The following is a 22991-nucleotide window of genomic DNA, read 5'->3' on the forward strand; positions in this document are numbered from 1 at the left end:
AATTGTTCTTTATTTTTATGTGACCCATGCCATTTAGATGACTCAGGGGACGAGGAGCCCACGTCCCAGTCAGACCGCAGCGAGATCCAGGGCACCCTGAAGATACTTATCAGCAAGCTCGATGACCTCAGCACGTGTAATGACCTGATCGCCAAGCACGGGGCGGCCCTGCAGCGCTCCCTGAGTGAACTCGAAGGCCTGAAAGTCCCTGTGGAGGGAGGAGAAAAAATCAAGGCAGTCAACGAGCGAGCCACCCTCTTCCGCATCACTTCCAATGCTATGATCAATGTAAGTAGCTGTGACAGACCGCGCTGCAAGACACGGCAGGGGTTAGCAGTGAGTGATCTGTGTCCCACATGCTTTGGTATGATCAGTATGACAGGAGTGCCAGTCCTGGTTTGTGAGCAATGAGAGATGAGATCAGTTCACAGTGTAGTGTGTTTAAAGAGACCAAGGCTGCAGGCATGGAGGTCGACCAGATCCTGATACAAAATACCCTGACTTGTGGGGGACACAAGTCAGGGTACTCCTAGTGGCAGTTCCAATCCTGCCTAAATGGGGAGGGTTATGTCAGGAAGAGCATCCAGGGCCAAATCATCAAGAATAAGATTTCCATACCAGATTGGTCGGATTTAAAATCATCGCCTCCGTTGCTGCTGGGCATGGATGAAGGGGAAGGAGAACAAGGAGAGGGTTGTTGAAAGAAGAGGATGTTAAGATAAGGAGAGATTGAGGTAGATGATTTGTTGTATACATCATTTAAACACTAGCACCTCAAACCAAATGGGTGCCTCTGGCATACTTTCCTCCCTCCATAAACAGATAGAAATATTGTGTACAGAGGCAAACAGAAGCTAGCCACAACCATTGATGAGTCTCTACAGGGAGTGCAGAATTATTAGGCAAATGAGTATTTTGTCCACATCATCCTCTTCATGCATGTTGTCTTACTCCAAGCTGTATAGGCTCGAAAGCCTACTACCAATTAAGCATATTAGGTGATGTGCATCTCTGTAATGAGAAGGGGTGTGGTCTAATGACATCAACACCCTATATCAGGTGTGCATAATTATTAGGCAACGTCTTTTCCTCTGGCAAAATGGGTCAAAAGAAGGACTTGACAGGCTCAGAAAAGTCAAAAATAGTGAGATATCTTGCAGAGGGATGCAGCAGTCTCAAAATTGCAAAGCTTCTGAAGCGTGATCATCGAACAATCAAGCGTTTCATTCAAAATAGTCAACAGGGTCGCAAGAAGCGTGTGGAAAAACCAAGGCGCAAAATAACTGCCCATGAACTGAGAAAAGTCAAGCGTGCAGCTGCCAAGATGCCACTTGCCACCAGTTTGGCCATATTTCAGAGCTGCAACATTACTGGAGTGCCCAAAAGCACAAGGTGTGCAATACTCAGAGACATGGCCAAGGTAAGAAAGGCTGAAAGACGACCACCACCGAACAAGACACACAAGCTGAAACGTCAAGACTGGGCCAAGAATTATCTCAAGACTGGTTTTTCTAAGGTTTTATGGACTGATGAAATGAGAGTGAGTCTTGATGGGCCAGATGGATGGGCCCGTGGCTGGATTGGTAAAGGGCAGAGAGCTCCAGTCCGACTCAGACGCCAGCAAGGTGGAGGTGGAGTACTGGTTTGGGCTGGTATCATCAAAGATGAGCTTGTGGGGCCTTTTCGGGTTGAGGATGGAGTCAAGCTCAACTCCCAGTCCTACTGCCAGTTTCTGGAAGACACCTTCTTCAAGCAGTGGTACAGGAAGAAGTCTGCATCCTTCAAGAAAAACATGATTTTCATGCAGGACAATGCTCCATCACACGCGTCCAAGTACTCCACAGCGTGGCTGGCAAGAAAGGGTATAAAAGAAGAAAAACTAATGACATGGCCTCCTTGTTCACCTGATCTGAACCCCATTGAGAACCTGTGGTCCATCATCAAATGTGAGATTTACAAGGAGGGAAAACAGTACACCTCTCTGAACAGTGTCTGGGAGGCTGTGGTTGCTGCTGCACGCAATGTTGATGGTGAACAGATCAAAACACTGACAGAATCCATGGATGGCAGGCTTTTGAGTGTCCTTGCAAAGAAAGGTGGCTATATTGGTCGCTGATTTGTTTTTGTTTTGTTTTTGAATGTCAGAAATGTATATTTGTGAATGTGGAGATGTTATATTGGTTTCACTGGTAGAAATAAATAATTGAAATGGGTATATATTTGTTTTTTGTTAAGTTGCCTAATAATTATGCACAGTAATAGTCACCTGCACACACAGATATCCCCCTAAAATAGCTAAAACTAAAAACAAACTAAAAACGACTTCCAAAAACATTCAGCTTTGATATTAATGAGTTTTTTGGGTTCATTGAGAACATGGTTGTTGTTCAATAATAACATTATTCCTCAAAAATACAACTTGCCTAATAATTCTGCACTCCCTGTAACTGCTTTTTTGTTTGTTTGCATGTTTTTGTTTTTTTGTTCTCTTCTGTTCTCTGTTTCACAATTTTTCTCTTTTGTGCAGTGAAACCACAGCATCTTTATGTAGCAAATTGTTGTTCGCTGCTATTTAACGTTCAAAATCACATGTAGCAAAACGCAGGCTCCAATATGACCAAGTTGGTCATTACTGCCAAATGTTTTTTCTGATTACGTGTATGCTCTACTGTAATCTGGCCCAGTTTCCATTTCCTTTACAGTGAATATTGTGGTTTTAGCTGTCTGTTAGTAATGGATGACAGTTCATATAGAATTGAGGTCATGCAAACGTGATACTGGATATGATAGTGGGTGGGGGTGACAGGAATAGCCCCAGCTCCCCACTCTTCTCAAAACCCTGACCCTCCCTGCTTGGTGAGGAATGTTAGAGCCTTCTGGACTACAGTTAGACTGACAGACCTGGTCTGACTAAAGACAAATCATACAAGGTTGGTCTTTCTTTCCGCTTCTACGAGTGGCTTTGGTTTTGATTGCTATTTGACTTCTAATGCATGACTTTCAGTTGAAGCTTTTTTTTTGTTTCGTTTTGGTTTGTTTGGGGTTAAAATAATTTACTAAGATTAGTTGCATTTTTGGTTGCAATTAGTTTGAACTTATCAACTAATGTTTTATAATTTAAAAATAAAAAGTTGTAATGAGGATCGCACTTAACATTGTGTAAAAGGCCAGTGCTCAAAATGATGAGCCCGTTATTGTTTTTTTTTTTTTTTTTATTAATTGACTGGACAAGCAAAAAAAAAAAAAAAAGATCCTCTTGGATTGCCAAACTCATTAAAATGCCATTTGGCTTGCCAGGAATGTGCTTTTAATGAGAAATCAATGTTGGTCCAAACTCCCTTTAGTGCAAGGATTTCTACTGCCACATTTTTGGCGCCTACAAAGAGGCATCCTGAAACTTTATTTTACCCATGTTAAAATGGTGTTGACATGTAAAGTGTGAATAAGGAACAGAGGAGAGAGAAGGTGGATTGAGGAAAGCTGGAGGCCATGATGTAAAGGTACAACTGCACGCTCTTATTAATCTGGCCTTGGGAGAGGGTTTAACTCTAGTTCGTTCAGCAGTAGCCTGACTCTAATGGCACATTTACATGCATTTACACACGTACTCTTTCAGGGTTATACAATTTACACATGAACATCAACTTTAACCAAGTTTACTTTAATCTGCGCTACATAGTTCCTTCTGCAGAGTTCACCGGGACTGTGTGACTCTTGGTGTTTAATGTCAACCCTCACTTACATACATATGTACTCCTGCTTGTTCATTCAGTTTTTTTAGCCTTTATCAACCCCGTACTTAAAACACCAGAAGTCACATGCAGTCTATGCTTATAGTGGAGAGTCAGCGTTTAAAAAAGTGGAACTGTCATATTTTCTTCAGGGGGTGTTTGAGTTTCATATGATGGTTATTGTCTGGGGAAGTGGCCCACATCGTCACATGCATTTGGGACATTTAACTGACTCTAAGACATTAATATTGAAACATTTGTGCAGGGCTGTTTAGGGTAAGAGACTAACCAGGCATGGTAAGGTGATCTGATATTTCACTTCTTGTGTTATGATCATACTGCTCTACTAACATTTTGGATTAATGACTGTGTAATTAGGAAATTTGATCGTCTTTAATGATCAATTTCTAGTTTAACTTATTTTAATTTAGCTTTAAAAATGTAAGTGTTTTTCCTTGCTCTATAGTTTGTTAAGATAGTTTGTTGTAAGCCTGTTAATAATAGCGTGGATTTTTTTTTTTAATTTACAAGTGTGTCTTAATAATTTTGGGCAATATCTGGTTTTTCAGTATTTTTAAAATGAAGCTCAAGAAATAATCATAATTTTGTTTTGGGGGGGGGGTTATTAGCCTTATTCAAGAGTACCGAGTATCCTTACACAGGTGGGCATAAATCAGTAATATGACCAGGATGAAATGCATGAAAGCATACATTGCTCTGGTCAGTAGGAATGTGAAAGGCTCTATGATATGATAATGATTGTGCATCACAGTCAACTGCAACACAATTAACTTGACTTTTTTTGTAGCAAAAATTATTTTAAAAATGTGTATTTGTAAGGAATTAAAATATTAGGCTAAATGTCTTAATGTCCCGGCCTGTTACTCTGACAAAACCAGACATCCGAAGATGTAAGTTATGAACATCTTTGGCTATTATAAGACTTTGTTGTCCAAATATGAATTGGAGCAGTGAGAAAGTAATAGTTGGTAGTTACAGCTCCCCTTAGCTTTACTGGGTATACTTGATAAATAAAATACAAAACAAAAATCTGTTGTTTGAAACTATTTACAGTACCTATACCACCACCCGGTATACGGTTAATACCACAGCTGCCCTAAGTTAATAGTGTTGGTAATTACCATTCTTTGTGTTTCTGTAATGATTAATCCACCAGTAAGCTCAAGCGCTTTAATTGAAATTGTATTTATTAATGCTAAGATATAATTGTTGTTATCCATAATTTCCAAATGTACTGTTTTACAGAAAAGCTGAAATAAATAATAAAGCATGTTGGGTTTAAAAAAACAAAAACAAAGATACAAAGTCGCAGTTGTTTGTATCCATTTCTGAAGAGAAAAATTTGTCAAATTTAGTTAAATCTAACTTCTCAGAGAAATCCAGCGTTCCGGCTTAAATTGGGTATTAAAAGCGTAAATTTACCTAAAAAATAACACCATAAATTTTTAGTTTCAAATAGCTGTTTTTTTGTTTTTATGACAGGTGGTATAATACTTCTGTTGAGGGCTATATAGTCATAACTTTTTTTCCCCAACAAAACAAAATCCAGACTGCAGTTCCATCATACTAAGAGCCCAGATGAATTGAACTGTGTGACACTTTTGCCCCGAAGGTTTTTAACCTTCAGCCACTATTTTATTTAAGTGGCTTAAGCTACCTCTCAGCAGTTCCTCTCAATCTCTTCTTGTGATGACAGTGTACCACAGAATAAAGTCAAGTCAAGACTTCCATAACATTTGATTTGTGGTTGCTTTTAAAGCCATGTTTGAAAAACAGCTGGATAACCCCACGCTGAGAGATCAGGGAGCATCACATGACATTTTTAACATGTATGGAGTCAGCTGAGAGGTGTTACTTGGGTTCATTGACCTCTGTGCTCAGTGAGCGTCAGTGGCAGCATGTGCTGACATGTAATATGTGGTGATCTGAAGTAACCTCTCTGTCTGAGCAGCAAAAGCAGAAGAGACACAATGATACCCCCTCTTGACGCAGATATAGAGCCTTATGCAATCAGAGTGTTAAACGCAGCTCATCAGTCACTGATGTTTTCTATGTTTACAGTTTGCTCCAAGGCGCATTTGCCACAGCGGGGAGACGGAGTAAATCTCGACAGACAGCTAATTAACATATTTATGATTGCTCGAAAACCTTATGATAAGCAGCCTTGATTACAACACATGACACAAATGCATTTACGGCCCTTTCCATCCAAATCTTCTTTCTCTTGTATTGTTGCCAACTGTGAGGAAAAGTGATACAGGATTTTTATCCCAACTGATTGTTTCCATTTTGTTAAAAAAGTTGTTTTTAACAATTCCCCCCTCACGATGTGTTTTACATTGATTTATTTTTCACTCCTGTCTTCTGATTATCTACTCGTGTGTTTCTGTTACCCAAGGCGTGTCGAGACTTTTTGGACCTAGCCGAGACTCACAGTAGGAGATGGCAGCGGGCTCTGCAGTATGAGCGAGAGCAGCGTACCCATCTAGAGGAGACCATTGAGCAGCTAGCCAAGCAGCATAACAGCCTGGAGCGAGCGTGGAGGGAAGCACCCACGCTTGTTTCCAGCGCACCCAGTGCCCCTACCACCAACAAGGGTGAGACTGGCTGTCTGTTAGTCGCTCCTGTGGACCTTAGCACGGGACTCATACCAATAGCTAAAGGTCACACGTAGCCTTGGGTTTAGTATTATAGACTCTCCTCATGTGGAGGACAGAAGTTTTGAGCTGTGTCAGAAGATTTTAATTAGACAGCAGTTAAGATGTAAATAGTACTTATCTTAAGAGTCTCTTTGGTTAGTTTATATTCTCATGAGTTTTTGGCTGGAAGTGATCTAACTTTTAGCTATGCTCTAAAAAAGTTACACAGAAAAAGCCACAGTTTATATTTTGTAAAAACAAATTGAGCACCCATGAACTTAACCTGGGGACCCATTTCCAGCCCTCCTGTGATCTCTGTCTCTGCTGTTTATAATGAGGGTTTAAAACATAGTTGAGTCCCTCTTCCTTCCTTTAACCTTAAACGCAATTGTTAATTCATACAGAGGATAATTATATTTTAACCACTTAGGCAGAACATCAGAAACACCAGGTCCTGTGGGAACCACAGTTTCTTCAAACTTTCATTACCTTTTATACTATTTTTGCCATTTGTCACTACTTGCTATCATAATGGCAGATATGAAATTTGAACCTTTAACACAGTAAATGGTTAGTTTAGAGTTTTTATTATTTATACATTATACAGAGCTTCTACACAGCAAACATACTCCCTCCCCTTTCCCTCTTTTACCCATTAATTGTACTTTATATAAACATTTGTGCTTCTCACTTGGAAGCTGGTTAAAACCCATAATGGATCACTGAACACAGTGAACGTACTGAGTGCTAAATAGTCAGTACTAAATATAAGAAGCATGCCCTGAGGTACTTGCATCATTCAGGCTAGTTACCCAACAGGAACACTGCCAATTTTACGATTAAGCTAATTATTCCCCGATTAATCACCACTGGTATGTGATTATATGCCTGTCTCTCCTGAACACTGCAGAATACAAACTCACTGTTTTTCACTGGGATGTCTGTGTGGACTCATAAATGTATATGTCCACTTGAAGGGAGTGAGAGGTCACGGAAAGAGGAGGCAAGTGATGAAGATGAGGATACTGAGTACTTTGATGCCATGGAGGATTCCCCTGCGTTTATCACAGTGACTGCCAGTGAGAGCACGCAGCACAGGTCAGTCTCACACAGGAATCCGTGCAGTCTCTGCTCTCTTTTTATGTATTCATTAAAAATGCACTGTAAGAAAAAATGGATATGAGAAATATAGTTTAACCATGCACGCTCCAAATTGTAAAAACTGCGAGTTTGACGCTGGGTGACGTCTGAGCGGGGCTCTGACGATAGCTGATGGCATGAGAAATCGAAGAGCGGCGTGTCCTTTTCTGTCATGTGTTCACTTTCGGTTGTACAAATAAAAACCAGCCTTAGACTCTCACAGCGGTCGGTTTTCCTGCAGACAAGTTACCCAATTTTTGTGTCATGTGACATATCCGTCAACTCCAGTTTCACAGTATTCATCTGCAATACTCAGCAATCTCTCCCCTCCCTTGTGTATATTGTGTTTGCATGTGTAAAGGGGAAACAAGAGCGTGAGGGGATTTTGGCGAGATTGTGTCCTGCGTCGCTGTAGAAAATACTTTCATTTTGTTCCAGGCGATCTCAGAGTAATTTGAGCGGAGCGAGCGGAGGCCATCCCGGTGACTGGAACCAGGACGACCATGTAAGTGTCTTCCCAACATGCCTAAATAATGGCACTGACATTTGTTAAAGGAGCAAATATTTGTAATCTCAAAATAGATTCATTTCTGCTGCTGCTGCAAAGCTCACACCTCATTGATTTATTTATGTAACATCTTCACTTGCTGCTTTCACAAGTATCCTTCCCTGCCGTGCTTAAAGAAGGATGCAAGGATACGCACACAAACTTTGCCAGTGGTTTGAATCATTTAGTACTCAAACATCTGTTCTTCTTCTCCCTCAGCTCTTTCTAATATTTTTCTCTCTCTCTCTCTTACACATCTGTGTCTTCTCTCTTTTTCTCCTGTCTTTCTCTTGCTCTGTCGCTACATCTGGAGATATGCTGCCAAGCTGTCCACAAAATTGAAAGTATTGTCTCAAACTTGTATATCCACCCTCTTCTCCTCACCTAATCCCAGATGTCTCCAAGCTGTAACGATGTGTCAGGAAAGGAGCTTCAGCCGCGCAGACAAAGGCGGAGTCATATCCCAGACAAACCCAACTACTCCCTCAATTTGTGGAGCATCATGAAGAACTGCATCGGCAAGGAGCTTTCTAAAATCCCCATGCCTGTAAGTGTAGGCGTGCTCCCGGTTCTTCTTGCTGGCAGGTAAATCTGTAAGGATTGCATCTTATGAGTTTCTCTCCGTTATCTTCCTTTCAGGTAAACTTTAATGAGCCTCTGTCGATGCTGCAGCGCCTCACCGAGGACCTGGAGTATCACGAGCTTCTAGACAAGGCAGCCCGCTGCGACTCCTCACTAGAACAGATGTGCCTGGTCGCTGCCTTCTCTGTCTCTTCCTACTCAACAACGGTCCACCGGACAGCCAAGCCCTTCAACCCCCTCCTGGGCGAAACGTACGAGCTTGATCGCTTGGAGGAATTTGGCTACCGCTCGCTGTGTGAGCAGGTAATGGCACAGCTACAGAGAGATTTTGTTTGCATGCTTCCTGATGTGCACGCACAGTTATTCAACACACACACACACACACACGACGGTACACAAGGTTAAACAGAGCCTTTGTGTTTCTGTGTCCTCTCAGGTGAGCCATCACCCACCTGCAGCTGCACATCATGTGATTTCCCAAAGAGGCTGGACCTTATGGCAGGAGATCACCATCGCCAGCAAGTTCCGAGGCAAATACCTCTCCATAATGCCTCTGGGTAAGACCGCTAACAAACTTCATGCGTAAATAATAATTATATGCCTGCTGTGTTGTGCTATGTAATAGAAAATCATGTAAGTAGTGAAATATAAATCTTCTGAGGTGGAAATGCATTGCCTGTGCTCTGAGCATTAATGTGCTGGATGACAGATTCAGAAGCACAAAACCAAACAATAATGCGCAACTGCAAATTAGCAATAAAGCAGATGTGAGAATCTGTCTTTTGTCGCCGTGTGTCCCCAGGTGCCATTCACCTGCAGTTCCACGCCAGCGGGAACCACTATGTGTGGAGAAAGGTCACCTCCACAGTGCACAACATCATTGTGGGCAAGCTGTGGATTGACCAGGTCTGTTTATTATGTTTAGTTTATCGACATCATGCCTTAATACCACTGAGCTTCCTGAAAAGCCCGTAGATATTTTCTTCTAGCAGAAGTGTGTGGCACAGACCAGCAGAGTAGGACTGAAGAGGGGAATCAACGTAAAGCTTTTTAACAATTCAACAAGTAGCTCCACAGTATCCGGGGATTTGTCTTTAGCTTTGATCTAAATAACAACCTCTTGTTTCTTTGAGATGCCCCAGTTATAGTGTGGAGGGAGGTTTGAGGGGCAGGCTTCACATGTGTCTATTTGGAACTATAAAACCCCATCCACCTCCTCCACCTACATTTTTTTCCCTGTCCTGCTTTCGTGTGTCACATCCATCTGTCAGTGTGCATTTGTGTTTGAATGCTCATTTTAAAGAATCCATGAAGAAGAAAAACACAGATTATATCCACTGGAATATAAGCTCTTGTGTATAATAACAAAGCGTCAACCTGTTCCTAACATGAAAAAGTAAAAGTACAAATATCCTAAATTACTGAATATTTGTAGTATTTGTTTCTTAAAGGTACTCTACAGACTTGAAATACATTCAATTTCAATTCAGTTTTTTTTTTATATGGCACCAAATCACAGCACTCACCTTAATGTGCTTTACATTGTAAGCTAAAGACGCTACCATGATAGAGACATAACCAACCCCATGTCCCTCTATGAGCAAGCATTTAGTGAAAATTGGAAGCAAGGAAAGGAAACGATCTAAAAATAAATTACTCACATTAGTGTCTGTTTTCTGATCAAATGTACAAATGCTATCAGTTTTTTTGTCCTTTTGAGTGTAACAAAATCACCAGCTCTGTGTTGAGATAAATGTAGTTTTGTCATCTCTGTATTGTATTATTGTCTTCAGTATATTCACCTTCATTCTCTTTGCATTGTTCTGCCACTCGGCTGTCCTCCTTTGCAGAACGGGGTCACCCAAACAGCTTCATATTAACCTATAGCTACACTCTCTGTGGTTGGCTATAGCGGAGCACAATTGTCAGTAATAAAACAGCTGAAACAAGCGAGGCACTGACAAAGAATGTATTTTTACATCACAATCACACCAGCATAAACCTTCATTTTCTCCGCATGGTGGCTATTTTTAATATTTTATTTATATATATATATATATATATATATATATATATATATATATATATATATATATATATATATATATATATATATATATATATATATATATATATATAATTTTTTTTTTTTTTTTTTTAAAAACCACAAATAAATAGGATTTTCTGAAACATTTTCATGGTTTGGGCTTTACAGGGTTAAGCATGAGACCTTAAAGGTACATCCCACTGCAGTGTCCAGCACTGTGCATGCACATCCTTGCAGGACAATGCAAGGACCTGCTTACCACATGTCTTGTTTGCAGTAACAAGAGTAGTAATTCTACACATAAGCACATTGTTTTAGTTTGTTTAGTGTGTGTGACAGATGGACAGGTAGAATGAAATAGTGGTGGATTTACCTTAACTGTCATTCCAAATTGAATCTTCTAAGTCCTGACTCACTGTGAAACTCGCTGTGATATGTTCACTGGCTCAAATGTCATTGTTCTCTCTTTCTTGCTCTCATTCTGTATTTTTTGCGTGTCTGTGTTTGTGCAGTCGGGAGACATTGAGATTGTGAATCACAGGACCAAGGAGACCTGCCAGCTCAAGTTCTCTCCCTACAGTTATTTCTCCAGGGATGTTCCACGCAAGGTAAACTCTTTGTTTTCCACACTCTGCTGACACCCAGCCTGGGTGTGACGTTGCGGTGTGGGGTTCATTTGTGTGATGCTGCCTCCTGCTGGACAATACCAACAAATGTATTGCTTTGTGTAATAAGCTTAGTGTATGAAGTCAGATCTCAATAACACCCTTTTGTGTTGTAACACTTACTTAAATAAAGAGCACATTTATTTGTTTGGAGCAAATTTAAATGTAGTCATGTTCTACTGATGGGACTGGGTATTTACATACCTAACATTACTTGGAAAGAGCAGCTCTGTGCTTGTGTTTCTAGCTTCTGTTTTCTCTGTTTTTTTCCAGGTGACAGGTGTAGTGGCAGACAGCGGGGGCCAGGCTCACTACATCCTCTCTGGTACGTGGGATGAGAAAATGGAAAGTGCCAAGATCGTTCAGAGCAGCCGAGGAGGCAGCGGGTCAGAGGGCAAGCAGAAGATGGTCTACCAGACTCTGTCCCCCAAACTGCTGTGGAAGAAATACCCGCTCCCGTAAGCCAACAGCCATAGCTGAGTAAACAGCTGCGATGTGTGATAAATGTCATGGAACTCCACAGTGTACCTTATGCCAATTCCTTCTTGCCTTGTCAGGGAGAACGCTGAGAACATGTACTACTTCTCAGCTCTGGCACTGACCTTAAATGAGCTGGAGGATGGGGTGGCAACGACCGACAGCCGTCTGAGACCAGACCAGAGGCTGATGGAGGACGGGCGATGGGATGAAGCAAACTCCGAAAAACAGAGGCTAGAGGAGAAACAAAGAGCAGTGAGAAGGAGGAGGGAAGCAGAGGCCTCAGACGCTCTGGATGAAGGTATGAGACTGAGAACAGTGAGAGTGAGTGTGTGTCTGTCTGCGTCTAGTGATGAGAAAGGAGAAAGAAAGCAAGAGTCAGGGCATAAAGTTATTTTATGCATGTATGGTAGTAAAAGTCCCAATCATTATTAGATTAGACAATGTCAGGTGGGAGCTGGAGCATTATTTTACTACAAATATCATTACAACAGATAAATCACTGAATTAGAAAATCCCTCAATAGAAATATTTGATTAAAAGGGATCTGTGGCATGCTGTGCTACATAATCAAGGCTGAGCTCATACCCAAGTATTAGATCAAATGATTAATAAGCAGTAACTGAATAATTTACCTAAGCTTCTTGAGCTCTATAATTTAGATGTAAGAGTTTTAAGAGTTCACGTTAAGAAAGCAGGGCTCATTAAGAAAACTAAGAAGAGATGGTTATAATAAATAAATAAAGAGTTTAAATCTTACAGGGACCTCAGCAGACACTTTTCATCCTCGTGGCATTCCTGTCTGTGTGTTGTGCGTAGGCTAGATTGTTTTTGATGTACCCATGACTTGTCTTTCTTTTCCTCCCTCTATTGATGGTCAGAGTGTGATTATGACTCTGGTGAGTGGGGGTTGCCCTGTACCCCTCCGTTGTGCATCACTCCCACATACACACACACACACACAAACACACAAACGCCATCCTCTGTGTTACTCTGTGTGGTCTGCCTCAGTGTTGGGAACTGCATGAAACCCTTCTCATGTCAATTTCTCCAAATAATGACTCAGGAAAAAAAAAAACACTTTTTCCTGCACACATGCAACATTTTCATTCAGAACTGGCCTCGGTAACATGTTGCATTTAAGAAAATGATTTAACATTACAAGTATTCTCAGTGTGCTCTGGTGAAGCCACATTAGCAAGTGATTAGATTGGATTTCTTCCTGCATTGCCATTATGCTTTTTCTTTTTTTTCGATTGGACACTTTTCTGGTGCACTTTTCTAGTTTTTTTTTTTTATATGCTTGTTTTTCGTTTTGACTGCTCTTTTTATGAAAAAGATTCATTTTTTAGTTCAGGGACTTCCAAAAGTTTGAGTATAGCTCCTTCACCATGAGCCTTTCAGGTTTTGACATATTTGCACAATGTGTGCTCATTTGTTTCTTTATCACTACTATATGCATTGTATGAAGGTGAAATGATCTGAGTGTGAATAGCCTGCGAGTGTGGCTTCTCCATTAGAGGATAATCGGATCAAACCAATGGATTAATACCTGTGATTTTTTTTTTTTTCCTCCCTCACAGGTAGAGAATATGAAGGCTACCAGCCATTGTGGTTTTACCAGAGGAGGGACTCAGTTACTGGAGAGACAAGCTTTGTGTACAAGGGGGGTTACTGGGAGGCAAAGGAGAGACAGGACTGGAGCCTGTGTCCTGACATCTTCTAACCCAGGAACCTCCTCTGGGATCACACCTAACCTCATGAGACAGTGAACCGCTCCACCTCTGGTCCTTAAGCATCGGAGCGAACGAGCACCATGTGGACCTTTTTTTTCTTTTTTTGTGTGTGAACATGAGAATGTGTATGTTTCGCACACTCTCAGATTACACTGTACCTCCAAATGTACACTCTATGGGCGTTCCCCGAGTAGTCCTATTTGACACTATACTCAAACAGCCGTGACAGAGTTGTAACAGAGTTGTAACACCACACAGTAAAGCTAACCCGCTCAGTCCTGATGCTCTGGTGTGCCGGAAATGCTACCCACAATGCACTTTTCTGTGTTCACTCCACTACAGAGTTTCCCAAATTGGATAGAAACCCACATCAAAGCTGCTCATGATTATAAACTGATTAAAAAGAATAAAGAGGGACATAAAAACAGAACACACAACAGTATTTCAATATTTGTAAGAAAAATGTCTTCACCCTCAGTTTTATTCAGTACAACAGAGATTAACCTGGGCCTACTTTATTAATTAGCCTCCTCATTTTCTTTATGGTAAACATTTTAAGTGCTCATTATTTGCCTCTTTTGATATGTTAAAGCCGGGCTTAGAGCAACCACCGGTCACAGGGAAAACGTGTGTTTATTTCCCAACCGGCTGATGAGTGATCGCTGACAGTTGCTGTGAGATCGACTGCTAAAACTCCATTCACAGGCCTAGAGACCAGTCGGTCACCCCTCCTCCAGGAACCACTGGTTACTAAGGAAGCGTGTATATTACGAGATCGGTTGGCAAGTGGTTGCAGGAGGTTGCAGACGCTTGCATGAAATTGGTTCATGCAAGAGGTTTTCGGTGCTGCATTGAAAACCTCTTTGTGATTGCTGCTAGCATGTGCTAGCACTTTGCCTCAGTCACCAGCAGTTTGCAAGGGGGGGTGTTGACTTTTTTGCCAACTACTTGCCAAGTGGTAGCGAGTGAAAATTCACTGAAACCATAAAGTAAAAGTTGCACCTTGTATTGGTTGCAACCGCCAGATGCAATTTTTACTTTCACTTCTCTGGTCTGTTTTGCCCTTTTCAGTACAACTCTGAGAGGGTTTCGCTAACAGCCAAAGCAGGCACAAGGAGCCTGTGGGTATAGCATTCTCTGATTTTTACCCGACGATAGCAAGCAAGCTGGTTGAGGGATACACATTTTTCCGTAGCAACCGGCAGTTGTCAGGGGGTTGCCAAACTATGTCTGTGACTGAGGTATAGAAAGTAATGGATGAAGACTCTGAAATAGTCACAGCTTTGATTGCATGTGTTATAAACTATGGAGAGTCAACGTGTTCAGTAAATATAAAAAAAAACATAATTAAATACAGAGAAATGAACGTACAAATAATCACATAATTAACTACAGAAAATGTATCTAATATAACCATAAAGTGAGAAAAAGAATCAGACTAACCTCTGTATCTCGGCTTACAGGTTTTACTTTATTCAGTGTTAAATATTTTATTTATAAATAGGTTTATTTTCATCAAGAAGTCTGAGGACAAGTGGGGCAGAGCCCATGTGATTGATTTGTGATATAACGGGCTCTAGAAGTCAGAATTAGCTGACAGACTCGGTGTTGTTATGGAAGAAGATGATATTCTGGGGGGAAAAGTTAAAAAAAAAATTAAAGGTTTGGTTAAAGTGGTTTTTGTCTTAAAAGCTGCTAGAATGAAATAAAACCAGATATTAGGTTTTATGATGTATTATCTTTTTTTTTCTAAATTCATGTGTGTTTTAAATTTTTATGGTTCTGTTATACATTTTCTGTATTGGTTCGTCAGACGGATTCATTCTAAATATATTTGTATTTCATTTTCAACACATTGAGTCTCCATAATCTACAGCTGTTTGATCCACTAGAGATTGGTTTATGTCAACTAATGAAATATGCATCAAGGCAGTAATCCTTTTTCCATTTGGACTGGATATTAAGTTTTCCCTTTAGGGACGTGCAATTAGTCTGTTCATGTTAGTTATATTAGAAATATGAGCTGTCTCTATGCTTCATTGGATCTCAGTCATCTTAACATTTTCCATTTGTGACTCTGATTAGGAAAAATTATATAGTAGTAGTTTGATTATAACACATTAGTGCAACTGCAGTGGTGACATTAAAACACTTGTATCACTGTCACGGTAATTTCCATCAAAGACCTGAATAAGCACTTTTCACTGTGGTTGACTAGAGGTTAGTACATATCTCTGTGTTGATGTTGAGAAAATCTCACTCTGTACATGAACACTATCTTGTCCTCTGGTGCTCTCCCGTGGCAACACTTACCATATCATCAGTGATCGATTTAACTAATATCATCTTCAGTGATCGTACAAAGTATTAAGTCTGCGCCCGATCACTGAGGCATTAACAAGTAAACATTAACCCGGGAACACACCGGTTTCTTCTCACTAGTTCCACAGCATCCATCCCTCACTAGTTTGTAGTCCAGATGTTTCCAGTGGAGTTACTGAATTTGAGACTGGAGCGGGTACTCCAAGGAACCCACAGTGGCTTTAGTTGATAGGAGGTCAAAGGTTATAGAAGCAGACAGGGCTGGTTCCTGTAGCGCTCCTCTTTGCAGTCAGCTGTAGCCACAGAGGACAAGCCAGAGCGGCCACTCCAGGCTCTCTGCAGCTCATTTGCCATTTGTGGACTTGCTGATCTGGGATCAGCTCACAGAGGTACACTGAGTCTTTTGCCTTTAACTGACTGAATAAGGGAACGAGTCCCCTGACCTGTGCACTACAAGTCTACAGTGACAAGAGTTTTGAAGAAAAAAAAAAAAAAAACAGTCGATATTTTTTTGTAATTATTGTTAGGAATGTAGAATTTGGAGGTATTGTATCTACCATCCAGCCTATTTGTGTGAATATTTTGTGATAAAACAATGATATTGTAAAAGAAGAATTATACTAATGTGACTATTGAGTTCTCTGTACAGCAGAGGTTAAGGAGGGGGTAGAGGGGGGACTAAATGAGCCTGAAGATAGACACTAACTCAGAGGTGTCCTCAATTTGGCCAAAAACTGTGTTAACACACTGAAAATAAAGTTGTTTTTTTTATATAGTTCTTAATACTAACATGTTGTTAGCTGTGGTTCAGTTATTTCCTCTGATGTGTGGGTCATGCAAATGTAAAGCACACACACACACACACACACACACACACACACACACACACACACACACACACACACACACACACACACACACACACTGGAAAAGAAATTCCTTCACACAAGGAAGAAATGCTAGGATTTAGCCGATAGAGTGAATTTTAAGTGTGATAATATGAGCTCTTAATGTTTACCTGTCTGATTCTTTAGCAGTGAACTAATGATAGTGAGAAGTGAATTCTGGCAATTTTACTCATTTACACAAAAGGTTTTCTTACAGTTTGGAGTTGTGGTTGTCATGAGCATGGTCACTTGTTAAAAGGAATAATTTAGTGTTTGGAAATTAATTTTGTTTTGAAATTTGCTGGAGTTGGATGAGAAGATGAAGCCTTCTCTTGTTGTAAATATGAAGCTACAGACGGCAGTTTAGCTTAGCTGTAAAAACACTGGAAACGGGGTAGCTCGGCTCTGACCACCCATCAGTCCCTCTAAATTTCACCTCCATCTTTGCTGGAAGTTTGCCACTTTGGTGCCAGGAGGAAGTCTTGCACATAACTAAAGATGGAAGTTAAACCTAACGTACCCAAAATTTGGTACCAAAATCTGTCTTGAAAAATGAAACAAATAAGATCCATGTTAGTTTATCAGATCTCCAGCTGCTGGTAGCTTATATCCTGTTTCCAGTCCTCTTAATCCTAAAAAGTGACTGCTGCCTGTAGCCTTACAATGTGTCCTGTTGGAGAGAAGGAGGCACATAAGCACATTTCCCAAAGTGTTGAGCCTTTTCTTTACATTTTCTTTCTGCTATCCTTCTTTTCTATTTCATAAATGTGTATCAAAGACTTGTCATTGTACATCGCCACTTGAACATGATGAAAATGTGGAGGTTCCCTGCAGATTTACTTTAATAAATTGTGTTTGAGATTATTTTATATTTGAGAATACATATTATATTTTGAATGATAATGGAGAGCTCATCTTAGGTTTAAATCAATATATTTCCAAACAAAAAGATGACCTCAGTACTTGATGGTGACTTGCCTACTGAAGTTGTCCCTTTTAAGGGCCTGTACAGTATCGGACAGCTGTAGCAATAAAGCGGTGGAGGTGTAGATTTGTTAGTTTGTGGCTGTTGTTCGTTCAAAGACTCGTTGTCTGCCTCGTTTAGAAAGGGGAAAAAACACAACCAAAGTGTAAGAGAAGAGTGTGTTGTAGACTAAATAATCCTCTTCATCTGCCTTCCCGATCTCAGAGGGTTCAAATGTAAACCCTCCCCGTCGCTGTTTATCTCATCTCATCTGAACCTGATGCTTAATTCACTACGATGTGATTCTTGGCTTTAATTTTCTTGTTTTTATTTTCTGATCTGATTTCTTCCTTCTCAATGGGTGCCATTATTCCTATATTGGTGTTTTCATACTATTTGTGTGCATAGCGAGTTTGATTTGTGTGCACGTGCAGCATTACATATCCTGCTTTTCAGTGCTGCTCAGTTTTGAGGCAGAAATAGGCTGATGCTGATGATGACGACGAAGATGGGGAGATTTTTCTTGCCTTGTCTAAACTAAACCTTGCTTCTTATTCGACAGTGACTCGCAGCTTTGTGGTGAGATTATGGTGATATTAACAATCCATACGATTGGTAGAAATTATGAGATGTTTCACAATAGCGACCTGGCACAGGATTGAGGTGACTGACCTGCCTTGATAACTCTTACTCCCAAATACACAAAGGTGTATTCAGGTGTTACTGCGTATTCAGCTGAGGTTTTTCTTTTTTCCTCCCCCTTTTTAAAAAAAATAAAATTGTGTATTTTCTCCCTTAATTTATACTCGTATAACACTGTCTTTAAACAGCAAAGACAAAACGGTGAAAAAAGAAGATAATAAAGTTGTTATTGTTGACACTGGATACCAGTCTCTTCTCATTTGTTTCTTCTCTGACCAAAGGATGAGTTGAACTGGCAGAACAGAGAAATGTTTGAGTTTAAAGTCGATGTCCCACTAATGAAACATGACACTCTAAACAGTTTTTATGAAAGTGAATAAAACATTATTTGTATCATTGCTTATTCCAATCATGAAGTGCATATTCAATGTACTGTTTTCTTGGGTAGACAACAGAAGCTTTCTTTAAAATGAGAAAGGTGAGAGTTCTTTGGAGTCAATGACTTCCTGAAGATTAGAACCCATGAACATGGACATCCATGGACTCCCTTGTGATGCTCTGCCAGGCCTTGTTTGTGGGTTTCTCTGCCTTCATTTTTGTCTTCAGTGACTGAAAAGCTCCTCTATTGGGTTATCAGGTGACTCGACCATCTATTAATATCCCATTTCTTTGCTTTGAGAAACTCTTGGGCTGTTTTTACTGTATGTTTTGGGTCATTATCCATTTTCACAGCGTAGCATCATCAGATCAGTTCTGCAGAATTGGAGTGAGTCTAAGCAGAGAGTAAAGCCCTGTGCACATCACAGTTCATCCTGCTGCGTCTATTAGCAACCACATCAATAAACACTAGTGACCTGGTTCCACTTGCAGCCTTATGCCCATGCCATATACATACAGTGGGGCAAAAAAGTATTTAGTCAGCCACCGATTGTGCAAGTTCCCCCACTTAAAATGATGACAGAGGTCAGTAATTTGCACCAGAGGTACACTTCAACTGTGAGAGACAGAATGTGGAAAAAAAAAAAATCCATGAATTCACATGGTAGGATTTGTAAAGAATTTATTCCTAAATTAGGGTGGAAAATAAGTATTTGGTCACCTCAAACAAGGAAAATCTCTGGCTCTCACAGACCTGTAACGTCTTCTGTAAGAAGCTTTTCTGTCCCCCACTTGTTACCTGTATGAATGGCACCTGTTTGAACTCTGTGGGAGCAATCATCAGAAAATGGAAGACATACAAGACCACTGATAATCTCCCTCGATCTGGGGCTCCACGCAAGATCTCATCCCGTGGGGTCAAAATGATCATGAGAACGGTGAGCAAAGATCCCAGAACCACACGGGGGGACCTGGTGAATGACCTGCAGAGAGCTGGGACCAAAGTAACAAAGGTCACCATCAGTAACACACTACAACGGCAGGGAATCAAATCCCGCAGTGCCAGACGTGTTCCGCTGCTGAAGCCAGTGCATGTCCAGGCCCGTCTGAAGTTTGCCAGAGAGCACATGGATGATACAGCAGAGGATTGGGAGAATGTCATGTGAAACCAAAGTAGAACTTTTTGGTATAAACTCAACTCGTCGTGTTTGGAGGAAGAAGAATACTGAGTTGCATCCCAAGAACACCATACCTACTGTGAAGCATGGGGGTGGAAACATCATGCTATGGGGCTGTTTTTCTGCCAAGGGGACAGGACGACTGATCCGTGTTAAGGACAGAATGAATGGGGCCATGTATCGTGAGATTTTGAGCCAAAACCTCCTTCCATCAGTGAGAACTTTGACGATGAAACGAGGCTGGGTCTTCCAACATGACAATGATCCAAAACACACCGCCCGGGCAACAAAGGAGTGGCTCCGTAAGAAGCATTTGAAAGTCCTGGAGTGGCCTAGCCAGTCTCCAGACCTCAACCTCATAGAAAATCTGTGGCGGGAGTTGAAAGTCCGTGTTGCTCGGCGACAGCCCCAAAACATCACTGCTCTCGAGAAGATCTGCATGGAGGAATGGGCCAAAATACCAGCTACTGTGTGTGCAAACCTGGTAAAGACCTATAGTAAACGTTTGACCTCTGTTATTGCCAACAAAGGTTATGTTACAAAGTATTGAGTTGTATTTTTGTTATTGACCAAATACTTATTTTCCACCCTGATTTACGAATAAATTCTTTACAAATCCTACCATGTGGATTCATGGATTTTCTTTTATTTTTTTCACATTCTGTCTCTCACAGTTGAAGTGTACCTCTGGTGCAAATTACTGACCTCTGTCATCATTTTAGGTGGGGGAACTTGCACAATCGGTGGCTGACTAAATACTTTTTTGCCCCACTGTACATATATATGAGGGAACAGACTTCCTCTGGCCATAAAACTTTATACATTTTCCAATTATTTTCCAGCCTCTGAAAAGGTGGGACAGTGCACAAAATTGTCTGTAATTCCTAAACAGTTCATGCAAAACTTTTGAAAAAACAAAACAAGACACTGATTTTAAAACCACTGCAGTGGTTTACAGAGGTAAAACTACAAGAAATATTAGTATTTAGATATTTAAGTAATTGTCTTTGTTCAAATAATTATGGAATAAGTATAATTTTGACTTTCTGTTTTTAATTCCGTTTAGTTTGTTAGTCTATAGAGTTGATTTTCGTACTTGTTTAGTTTTTATTAGTTTCATTGTTAGTCTTTATTAACTCTATTAACTATTATCGTTATATGTCAAAGGCAAGACTTAGGAAAATCTGGTATCAGATTTTTTTTTTTTTTAAATGAAAACGGTAGACTCAGTCTAGGATGTCTATCAATTTATTTTTAACCAAACTAACGTACTAGAGCTAAACACACTACCTCTATATTTGTTTTTGTTTGTTGGTTTTACAAATTCAGAAAATATTTTTTATGCGAGTGAACTATTTTTAATATCCTGTTTTTAATTTAGTTTTTGTTAACTATAATAACTTCGTTTACCGCTTTTACTGCCGTAGCTCGCGCGGCTCCTCAGGGCTGTTAGCTTGCTGTATCTCGAGTTGTTTGACCGTTTCCATGGCGGCCTCAATTTCCCGTCAATCAACTCTCCCGGCAACAGCAACAGCTGTGCCAGTCAGAACCGCTGAGACATGTTCGCCATCGACTTAAAACGCCCGTCTTCTTAAAGTAAGTTAGTTCTGAGTGTTTGTCGCGGTCAGTGTGATGTTTTTTGTTTTCATTTGATAACTCAGAAACATGAACGTTTAACCAGGGAGCTTCAGACAGATTGGCCAGACGCTTTTGTGTTCAATACATCTGATTTGTGGGCTCATTCGCACTATGAAAATATCACTCTGCTTATAGGAAAGGCTCGATTGAGTCTTGGCTGCGGCTGAAAAAATAGTCCCACAAGTCACAGCTAGATGTGACACTTTAATACTCAAGATATTTGTAAGTAACTTTCACAGCTCTTGGACTTGATTTTCAGACGGGGAGATCCGGGGATTTATCGTCAACTCAAGTCAGTTTGGCTTGCTAAGTGGTCTTGGTTTCCTGGACAACTGGGTAACATACCCCCCCCCCCCCCCCCCCCCCGCCCGCCTCCCTCCCTCCCATCACCGTACTGCCACACACTCCTTATAACTTTCCTGTTAGCCCTGTCTCCTATGTTGTCTCTCAATGCCTGCACTTTTGTCTTCACGTGCAGGACATGGCTGAGAGGAACAATAACGGAGCAGACAGACATGCAGAACATCCCCAGAAACTTCTTTACACTGGTCTGAAGGTTTAAAAGCATTATTATGTATTCCTCACTCTTATGTGTGCAGCCATTCATATACCCCCTTTTCTCTGCCCTCATAGATCTTAACGACAATAGCAGTGTGTTTGGATTTGACCACTGCGATCGCCTCCTGGATGCAATGGATGCTCAGCTTGAGCAATTGCAGGTTTGTGACTCTGTGATTGTCACTTTTCTTTGTATGTTTGTCTCTGTGCACATGTAGGCAAATTTAAAATGATAATAAAAATGATAATAACATAAGCAAGTATGATTAATTTATCCAGGTCCTGCCCCAGAAATGTGAGCTTAATTGCAGCAGTGCAGGTAATTTATATCACAATAACAGCTCTATAAGTTTGTGTTTTCCATGTAATATTATGTAATCTTTTTTTTCTGTGTGTGGTATTTTTCTAGCTCCTCTTGGTTGGAGTCAGTCTCTGGGCAAAGATACGGGCCTGGAAAGTACAAGTGAACAAAATGGTACCCCCATGTCTGGTCTAGATTTGATGAGCGCCCCAGCAGTGCAGCAAAGATATGGTAATATTTTAATATTAGGGCTATTCACAGGAAAAGTTTTAAATTAACAATGTTTTTAACTGAAAAGGCCTTATTTATAGTCTGAGGTAAATATCTTACAACAGTGAAAATGATTAGTACTAGTGGTGACATAATTTTTCTTTCAGCACAAGCGACAGAAATGCAACCCTGATTTCCAAAAAAGTTGTAACTAAGTTTAAAATTGAAATATACAACAACCCAACTTTCTTGGAAATTATGTTGCTAAATGTATACATGCTTAATATGAAGCTGCTTAATATGAGAGTTGGTCAGGCCCCTGTGTTGT

The 22991-nt window shown here is 40.5% G+C and overlaps 2 protein-coding genes and 1 long non-coding RNA gene across 7 annotated transcripts in view; 2 read left to right on the forward strand and 1 right to left on the reverse strand.

Annotated features, from left to right (window-relative positions):
- The window catches only part of osbp2b (oxysterol binding protein 2b), a 52834-nt gene extending 34191 nt beyond the window's left edge, over positions 1-18643 (forward strand). For both annotated transcript variants that reach the window (XM_086314339.1, XM_086314340.1), the window contains exons 3-14: positions 38-288; positions 6151-6349; positions 7369-7489; positions 7970-8036; positions 8473-8625; positions 8718-8963; positions 9097-9217; positions 9463-9566; positions 11220-11315; positions 11646-11830; positions 11930-12150; positions 13433-18643. In XM_086314339.1, coding sequence (XP_086170465.1) covers positions 38-288; positions 6151-6349; positions 7369-7489; positions 7970-8036; positions 8473-8625; positions 8718-8963; positions 9097-9217; positions 9463-9566; positions 11220-11315; positions 11646-11830; positions 11930-12150; positions 13433-13575 — 1907 coding nt within the window. In that variant the 3' untranslated portion in view covers positions 13576-18643. The remainder of the gene's footprint in view (positions 1-37; positions 289-6150; positions 6350-7368; positions 7490-7969; positions 8037-8472; positions 8626-8717; positions 8964-9096; positions 9218-9462; positions 9567-11219; positions 11316-11645; positions 11831-11929; positions 12151-13432) is intronic.
- Positions 1-21626, reverse strand: LOC147317427 (uncharacterized). Of its 3 annotated transcripts, none has more exons than XR_015131839.1 (5): positions 21367-21626; positions 11901-12083; positions 11577-11807; positions 11081-11403; positions 10462-10566 (listed from the first exon to the last, which is right to left on the reverse strand). It is a non-coding gene; the product is annotated as an uncharacterized LOC147317427 (long non-coding RNA). The 3 variants fall into 3 exon arrangements; XR_015131838.1 differs by having other exon boundaries at positions 11081-11400; positions 21367-21624; XR_015131837.1 differs by lacking the exons at positions 10462-10566; positions 11081-11403 and adding an exon at positions 1-208 and having other exon boundaries at positions 21367-21609.
- The window catches only part of LOC147317428 (uncharacterized), an 11079-nt gene continuing 9361 nt past the window's right edge, over positions 21274-22991 (forward strand). The window contains exons 1-6 of one of the 2 annotated variants that reach the window (XR_015131836.1): positions 21274-21552; positions 21854-21930; positions 22073-22142; positions 22228-22313; positions 22432-22471; positions 22562-22684. Coding sequence is in view for 1 of the 2 variants with exons in the window: in XM_086314337.1 (XP_086170463.1) it covers positions 22076-22142; positions 22228-22313; positions 22432-22471; positions 22562-22684 (316 nt within the window). In the remaining variant the exon portion in view is untranslated. The remainder of the gene's footprint in view (positions 21553-21853; positions 21931-22072; positions 22143-22227; positions 22314-22431; positions 22472-22561; positions 22685-22991) is intronic. The other variant, XM_086314337.1, reaches the window with a different exon arrangement.

The sequence above is a fragment of the Aulonocara sp. 'chitande type north' Nkhata Bay genome, linkage group LG12, assembly GCF_057382095.1.
Source record: "Aulonocara sp. 'chitande type north' Nkhata Bay isolate Kocher_YH1m ecotype deep benthic linkage group LG12, A_spYH_male_GT1.1, whole genome shotgun sequence".
Classification (NCBI taxonomy): domain Eukaryota; kingdom Metazoa; phylum Chordata; class Actinopteri; order Cichliformes; family Cichlidae; genus Aulonocara; species Aulonocara sp. 'chitande type north' Nkhata Bay.